General features: G+C 36.8%; 1 protein-coding gene across 1 annotated transcript in view; it reads left to right on the top strand.

The window, feature by feature from the left end:
- LOC128871765 (uncharacterized) overlaps positions 1 to 5,505 on the top strand; it is a 180,831-nt gene extending 175,326 nt beyond the window's left edge. The window contains 3 exon segments of the mRNA XM_054113817.1: positions 4,109 to 5,184; positions 5,187 to 5,272; positions 5,439 to 5,505. Coding sequence (XP_053969792.1) covers positions 5,095 to 5,184; positions 5,187 to 5,272; positions 5,439 to 5,505 — 243 coding nt within the window. The 5' untranslated portion in view covers positions 4,109 to 5,094.
- The last annotated feature ends 3,053 nt before the right edge of the window (positions 5,506 to 8,558 follow it).

An 8,558-nucleotide genomic window follows, 5' to 3' on the forward strand; every position in this document is an offset into this window, starting at 1 on the left:
TTTTTATTATGGATATGAAATAAATCGTCGAAGAAGTCAGAAGATGGCATTAGTGTACCAAAAATAAGGGTGACGTTTCTGGGTTGCTGCAATATTCATATTCGACCGAAATGTAAGCCAGGTACTATCCGACTAATTTAGATCTCGAAATTCGCGTACGTTGAGCTTTAATAGCAACTTCACTTTGAGAATAATTAACTGTCTCCTTAAAGAATAGTACAGCAGACAGCATGCAATTGACTTCCACTTTACTAACGACTACCTCCGAATTTGAAACTTTGCAGCGACCAGGCAGATGGAATTTATGATTAATGAAATTCCTGAAGAAATTCATCCACTTACTTGTTTATCTATATTTTGATCTTCGAGCCATTCGTGAAGTGATTCATCGTTCCAAGTGTTTCACGTGGCCAAAGACTTTTTAAGAGTACGTGAGCACAACAGCGTCCGTCTGGATCATACGTAGCAATAAAGAAGTCAGTTCCACCTGGAATAAAGTTTAAGTTTCTAAAACTTCTGTAGAGCATGTAGCTTAGACTAAACTTGTAGCATAAAACAACTTATCATTTCTTATTTCATTTTCAAAAACTAAACTCGTACTTTGAACACCCTTACCAAGCCTAAACGCCAATAGCTGCATAAATGTTGTGCGCGAATAGTTGTAACCACAGTCGCTCGCTATCCCCGCCAAACCACTCAGACACAATCCGTTTGCAACCACCCACTTCCACCGTCGGCTGTCAGTGCGGTTTTGTAGGAAGGGTTTTGAATTGTTCGTTTGACACAATTTTGCTTCCGTCTGCAGTTTTCTAGACTTTTGTTTCCACGATTTTTTTATTTTTTCCTAAGATTTGTTCCACTTTAGTATTTTTCTCCAACCCTACACTTCCTGTTCGGTTGGCGGTTGAACGGCGGCATCTTCCGCTTTAGTTGGTTAAGTAATTCCACTACTTTGCTCGACTTATTTCTATATTTTGTATGTCACGCCAGTTAGCAAATTGTTTTCGTTTTATTATTTATATCCCCTGTCTACTATACAGAATACCTTTACACTGCATGTCCCCCACTTCATCGCCAGCAACGCTCACTCTGAACCTTCCACTTTAATTCAGCAATGCATTTAATTCGCTCACAGCAGCACGCATTAGCTACCTGCTGGGTGCACCCAACAGAAATCCTCATTTAATAGCTCCAAGCTCCTCCTTCCCAGCTGGATTTTTAATGCGTGCGCTTTTTTGCGGCCATGTCTCTATGCCGTGTAAGTTTTTTGTGTTGTTTTTGCTGCCGTAAAATAAAACTTTTAGTCATTGTGGTTTTTAATTGACAAAACAACTTTAAGTCGCGACAAGTCCTTCACATATCCTCGCGCACGAACATTGCAGCCCACAGTGCCTTGTCAGTCATCCTGAATACCTCAACTCCAGTCTCTAGAGCATAACCGCTACAGTCCCTTTGGTAAGTTTCGCAACACAAACTACCACATCAGCTATTATCGTTATTGTTCGCCCCACCTCTCCGTTGTACAGCATTTCATCTATTGGTTGCTTCCGCTTGTCTGCTCTTGCTCCTGCTCTATGCTTTATGTCCCTGAAGTGTGCCAGCACACTCGTGAAATTAATGATCAACTGCAGACAAATTAAAAGTCAGTATGACAGACCGTCAGTCACATTTACGAGTACAAAGGGTCGCACTTTTATGAGCTGTACTTGTACACATTTCGTTTTAATGCGTGTCGGTCAATCGGACAGCTATTTCGAGTGAAGAATTATCTCTGTTCCACATCATCAGCAGAATTTATTGCGCTTAGTAGGCGAAGAATTAAAAAAAAATCAGTGCTTATGTAACGGTATGTTAATGACTTCATTTTAATTTTATTTCTTAAAATCAGTGGAAATATATTCGATACGAGCAGAGCAATATTTTTCCCCCATTCTCGCCCACACTAATGAATGATGGGGGAAAATAAAGTTGTGCAAAAAGTAACGGTGCGGGTATCGAATTTAGTCCGTTGTTATTTTGAAGTTGTTTTCATGCCAATTTGCATGAGTACCACATCACTAACACGGTCGCTTAGGCTTTGCTGGCAGTGCATCAAGCGGGCGATCCATTTTTTTTTATGACTTGGCGGCATTAATTCGGCAATAGAGTCTGGAATGTTGACCCCGAGCTGGTTCAAATTGATTGGCTTATTAACATAGACTAACTTGCAACTGGGCATAACTTAAGAAGAAATAATCATTTAGTCTAAAGGTGCATAATCGCGGCGGATAATTGATGATCGCTTGATGTGACATTTCTACTTCACGACTTCGAGTGTTGCGCCGCTCGTGTATTATATTATTAGAGCTGCAGCTCAGATATGCTGATGTCATCGAACGCTGGCGTTTTGTTTAGGCATCTGGGTACAACTCTTACGTCAGCATAATCTTTTATTTACTTATTTATTTAAGTCAATAGACTGACTAGATTTACAGGGTAAAATAAAAAAACTTAAGAATTAAATTAAATAGAATTAAAATAGATAGTTTGTTTGACAAATAATAAGACTCAATTAGTGACTTAAGTAGAGGACTTGGCTTCTCAAAATCAAAATCAAGACTTTTAGGAAGCCGATTAAATTCTTCAAGTCCTCTTCTAAGAGGGGCGAAATTATCGTAATTAGATCTGAGGACGTCAATATAAAACAGATTATAAGAGCGAAGTACTCTATTAGGAACGTGGAAGTTTATTTGGCCGAGTAGATCTAAACAGTCAATTGTGCCGGATATTACAATATATCATAAGCAAACATTAAGCTTTGAACAAGTCATCGGATCTCAAATGATAAAACATTGATAAGCATGCGCCTAGCGCTGTAGGATGGCAAGGGGGTTTCAAAGTGTAAAGGTGGAAGAGCAAAGCGTACATACATGCGTTGAACTCTTTCAATACTAAGAGCATGTGAGGAATACATCGGATTCCAGATGTCAGAGGCATACTCCAATTTCAAACGGACTAAAGCATTATGTATGATTTTTCTAATGTATGGATCTTTAAAATCACAAAAAAATAACACCAAGATCACAAATGTCATTGACTGATGAGAAAAGGGTATTCATGGACTTGGAAAACGTCAAGCGATAACACTTACTGGTATTAAGATATATAAAATCGTCCTGCAATAACAATGTATCCGATAGAGAGAAGATTCTGAGAAAAAATTTCAAGTCATCAGCATAGAGTATATATTTCGATTACTTGAAACACAGGCCACCGTCATTAATGAAGGGTATCAACATGATAGGACCAAGAATGCTACCTTCTGGTACTCCAGAAGTTGACACAAATATATCGGATTTAGGATTCCCAATTTGAACCAATGAGATTCTATTTCACAGGTATGATTTCAGCTTTTTCCAAAAAAGAGTCACTGTCTCAAAGCCTGATTATTAATGTTGGCGAATTCACTAGGAACTTAGATCGCCTTATCTTATACAAATAAGATAAGCCGAGCTAACTCTCTGGCGCCGCTTAATTTAACTGATTAGCGCGGAATCGACTTTTTCTACTTCGATACTGGCCGCTAAGTTGGCTATATTTTCATCACTTCGCACCAATCCCTATCTGGTTGTTGGCTGAAAGCCCGAAAGAGACCAATTCTCCTAATACAGCATTGTTTGCAGACTTGCAGACTATTAACTGCTTGTATCGCCGGTAAGAGTTCGCTCATCGAAGTACTTATTTGAAGGGTATCGATAAGTCGCTCAATTAGAGAATATCAAATTAAATAAGGATGGGTTAATACTTAGCCAACGGAAGGTAAACTATATTGAAAAGCGAAACTTTTTTTGTCAAATAAATGTTTTTTATTTCAAATGGCAGGCATTTATTGACCCACCCTCGTATAAAACATATAATGCAATACATGGGTTAACAATAGGTATTACTTTAATCGAAGGTAAAAAAAAATATTTTCTCATATCTCTAGTGCGCTTTTGTTCTACCATGAAATTACATTTACAACAACAAATCTGGTGATGTCAGAAACAGTTTCGCAAACTGTATATTAAAATGTGAAAGGATATGTCCTCCAACTGATTTCCATTTAAATTTTTATTTTTCGTTGCAGCAATAAATGAAATACTAACCAGAGAAAAATCACACAAAGCATAAACTCTAAAATCAGCAGCAAAAGCAATAAGAACAACAAGGAAAAAGAACAAAAAAGCATTCACAAAACTCGACAACTCCTGACAGCAACCAGAGAATTATTGTGGCAAACTTTCTAGTACTCAAGAAAGCAAAAAAGTGAAGAATACTGTGGGAGAGAAGAAGGGGAAGACGCAGAACGTGCAGGTCACTTTGCATAAATCGCTTATAAACCTCTCGACGTTCAGCACACACGCGCATGCACACACACACACATACACACAAATTTAAACGAAAACGAATAAATCCAGCAGCTGAGTGGAGAAAAATGGAATAATAAGAACAACAAGAAAAAACAACAACAACGATAACACCAAATCAGCAGTAACAGAGTTCAATAACCAGCAACAATCAAAACGAAAAGCAATAATAATCTTAAACAAATGTAAATATTTAAGGTAACAGCAACGGCATCGGTAACGGTAAAAAGAGCGAAGGCCAACAATAACAACATATAAGCCACAACAGCTTAATGTTTATACACATACATACATACATACATCCCAACATAAATGCAAACTTCACAGCACTAAGTAATTGAATCAATCAGGAAAGAAATCAAGGATGCAGGGGAATAAAAAGCAAATTTTTGATTTTCCAACGTCAACAACAGAGCTCTGAATTAAGATTTTGAGATTTACATTTCAGATACAGATTTCATAAGCAAATACGCAATTATACTAAACTGAAAAGCTGCAGGCTATAAAAGCAAAGCAAAGCAAAGCAAAACCGAAAAGCGATGCAAGAGTGATTTGATTTCGGATTGTAGCAATTATTCGCCTTTTGAAAAGCTTCGTCATTCCAATTGCATAACTGAAAATAGTAGAATTATATTGAGGCTAAGCAAATAGATTATTGGGAAATCTTATTTGTCGAAAGTCACCACTCAAACAATTCCCTATCCGTATGCCAAGTATAATGTGGAGTACAATATCGCCGACAAATTCCAAGAAACTACTGATTGACAGGACCCGAAGCGTCGACTATGTCGGAAACAATCACCATCAGCAGCAACAGCAACTACAACAGCATCATCACCAGCATCATCAACAGCAAAAGGAGCACCAACAAAAGCAACAGCAACAACAGAAGAAACAACCGCAAATACATAACGCATCGAAGGCAACAGCAACAACAACAATTGAAACAGGTAAAACGCCAGCGCAAACAATCACAGCCACAGTCACAACAGCCATTACACCGAAAAGAACAGCGACAGCAACAACAGCAACCACAACCACGACTAATAAAACGCAATCGACCAAAATCTCAATCGCAATGGAAATTCACATACAAAATAAGTGCATCTCAGCATAGCGCATCACTCTGGAGGGTGGTGCGGAGCCCCCATGGCTGCAGGGCCCCCTTAAAGCGGCATTTTTGGGGGCCTCAGGCGTCGGTAAAACCAGCATATTACAGGTGAGTGAGTGAGTGGGCGAGGGGATACGGAAGTTGTACTCTTTGGAGATTACACTAAGCTGAATTTATACACAAAAATAAATGTTGCTCATACGCCGTGACGTGCATTCGAGGTAGTGAAGTATCTGTATAAGTAAAAAAAAGTGTTGGATAAAAATTAATTGCTTACAGTTTCTTCGTCTTTACTCATAGAAAACTCGCAACAACTTGCAAAATCACAGTATCCTATCATCTAGGACATAAAATAATTCTTTAATTTTCTGTGGAATACGTTGAAGATACTTTTTTGGAACCTACTAACCCTCTACCTCCGCCTGAATATATGGGTATTTTTTGAGCTTTTCAGAGAAAATAGAGAAATAGCCAAGGACCGTAATTACTATGAGATTTATCTAATTAATCAGTCTTGAAAATTTCGCGTTCAATAAGTTTTTAATATTCAGAAAATATAATCATATTAAGATCAAACATAAAATTAGTTTTCAGATTTTTCTTTTTTCGCTCTGAGCTAATGATTATTTTGTGAATAGTTATTTTTTATCAAAAATAATCCTTTTGTTTTTAGTTTTTTCTTTTTTATCAAAAATAATGATCACTTGAATACACCCAGAGGTGCCCCCATTTACCAATTTTTTGATAAATAATAATTTAGACTAATTTATTATCATATGAGGTATTTTGTAGACTTTCTCTTAAGTCTAGTGAATGTTATGGGATTTGCAATTATTTCTGTGACGAAAGGTCTGAGTGCAATTGGAGTCGAGTGTTGTGTGATATATTATTTCTTCAATTATTGTGGGTGCTTTGAGATAACGAAGTCTTTGTGCATTTGTGATATAATAAGGGGCGTTTCAGATCATTCTGAAGGTTTCCGATTGGAATCTTTGAAGCATTTCAATGTTGGAGTTAGCAGTAGCCCCATAGTTGAAAGTCATATGTCCATATCGGTTTCCAGATAGCTGAGTAAAGTGAGAGCTGACTTTCAAGAGAAACATGAGCATTTCGATGTAGTAACCAATATAGGCTAGTGAGTTTTATACCGTTCACCGTTTGGTGAAAATATGAGTTTTCTATGTAAGTTTGTTATCAAGATGCATCCCGAGACATTTTTGAGTTTAACGTGTGGGCCAGTTTTTCCATTTACTGTAAAAGTAACTTGAGAAGATTTTATCTCATTTGACTTAGAGCGCTAGCCTTTTATAATGTTTTATAGACTAACCCGCATGCATGTCAAAGGTTTGAGATATATCGAGAAAAGCCGCTGTGCAATTTTTTTATAAGTCAATGGACTTGTTCGATCGTACCGTATTTTTTCGTGAAACCAAATTGCTGATTCGGGACTATATTTCGGTCTGCACTTATAGGCATCATTCTTTCGACGGAAAGGGATTCCATTACTTTTGAGGCAATAGGCTGATGAGCCAATATGATCCGACTTGTTCAGCGCTTTTTACTGGTTAGAGGATCAGTTTTACTTGAGCTACTTTCTGTTGGGGAAGAATATAACCAGATAATATAATAGAACTATATATATATATGTAAGTAAGGAAAGTGAGTCCTTCTTCTGGGAATTGTTTCAGTACTTCTGCTGTTATGAGGTCATATCCAGGGGCCTTCTTTTTTTAATTTTTTTTATATCACTTCTTCAACTTCATTTTTCGACAATTTTTTTATGGGTGCGTCCATCTGGTATATGGCTTCTAGGGTATTTGTTTGAGCAGGGCTTGGAGAGTGTTCGATTTCGTGGGGGCAGAACATTCGGGTTAAGTGACGAGCAGATGTGTTTGCCTTACCGAGATCTGTTTTAGAGTTTGCCTTTTTAAATTTTTTGTTGTTCATAAAGAATATCAGAAAATATGGGTATATGTGTGGGAAGGGGTCTGGCATCTCTGTTAGTCAACAGCAAACGCGGAAATAAGTGGCAACAGCGAAGAGAAGAGAGACGAACAAGAAGCGAGGGAGTTGAGTTGTATTTTTGCCGGCGAACGAGAAAGACGCAAACAAAGTGATCTGTGAAATTCTTTAATCAAATTAGTTATATTAAACTTTGTATTTTCATCTAAACATTTAAATTCAATTGATATCATTAACATTAACATTCTAATTTTGCTAAAGCAAAGCATTCTATCAATATCAATTTTTGTAACATGTATATTTGAAAACAAGAACGCGCCGCGGGCCAAAATTTGGAATAAAAATCGCGCAAATTTGTAAAAATATATATTTTTTTTTGTTATATGTATGTATATTGAAAATCAAGAAAGCGTCCCTATAAATAATAAAAATAATAATAAACGAATTCCTCCCTTTTGGTTGACTGGGTTTTTCTTATTTCGCTTTGTTCTTCTCTCTCTCATCGTTCGTTTGACAGTTCGCTCCTCACATTTATTCTGCACGGTATTACAAACGATTAGAAGAACATTTGTAATAAAAGAATTTTAATACAATTTGGAGTATTATTTTGTAAAAATAGCTTTAAATCGTATCTACATTTAAGTGAAATAAGCGTCTGTAAAAGGGCATTTTTCAAGCTTATGCAAAAAAGACGTATTTTTAACGCTAAATATTGCTATTAATTCTTAATTGTAATTTATAAAAAGTACTATAAATCAAAAGGCTGATATGGTGACTAGATTTGCGTGTTATAAGTTTTACTTCGATCTACGCACTTAGACATTATAAACTACTTTATCGTAGTAGAAATGGAAGCCAAGCCCAATATCCTTTTCATGAAATTTTTCATAACCGGAATGCAAAGTGGCTGCCCTTTGTCCTCGATAGCCTCACGAATTCCATCCTTGAGCTTTTGTAGACCTTCGTGTAGACCTTCTCTTTCACGACACCCCAAAGAAAAAAGTCACATGATAAAAAAATGCATTTTGAAAAATTTTAGCAATACTCAAAACAACTACGAAATTATCCCTTTCGTTCTCGACAAGTCTATAGAAATA

The sequence above is a fragment of the Anastrepha ludens genome, chromosome 2, assembly GCF_028408465.1.
Source record: "Anastrepha ludens isolate Willacy chromosome 2, idAnaLude1.1, whole genome shotgun sequence".
In the NCBI taxonomy this organism is placed as follows: domain Eukaryota; kingdom Metazoa; phylum Arthropoda; class Insecta; order Diptera; family Tephritidae; genus Anastrepha; species Anastrepha ludens.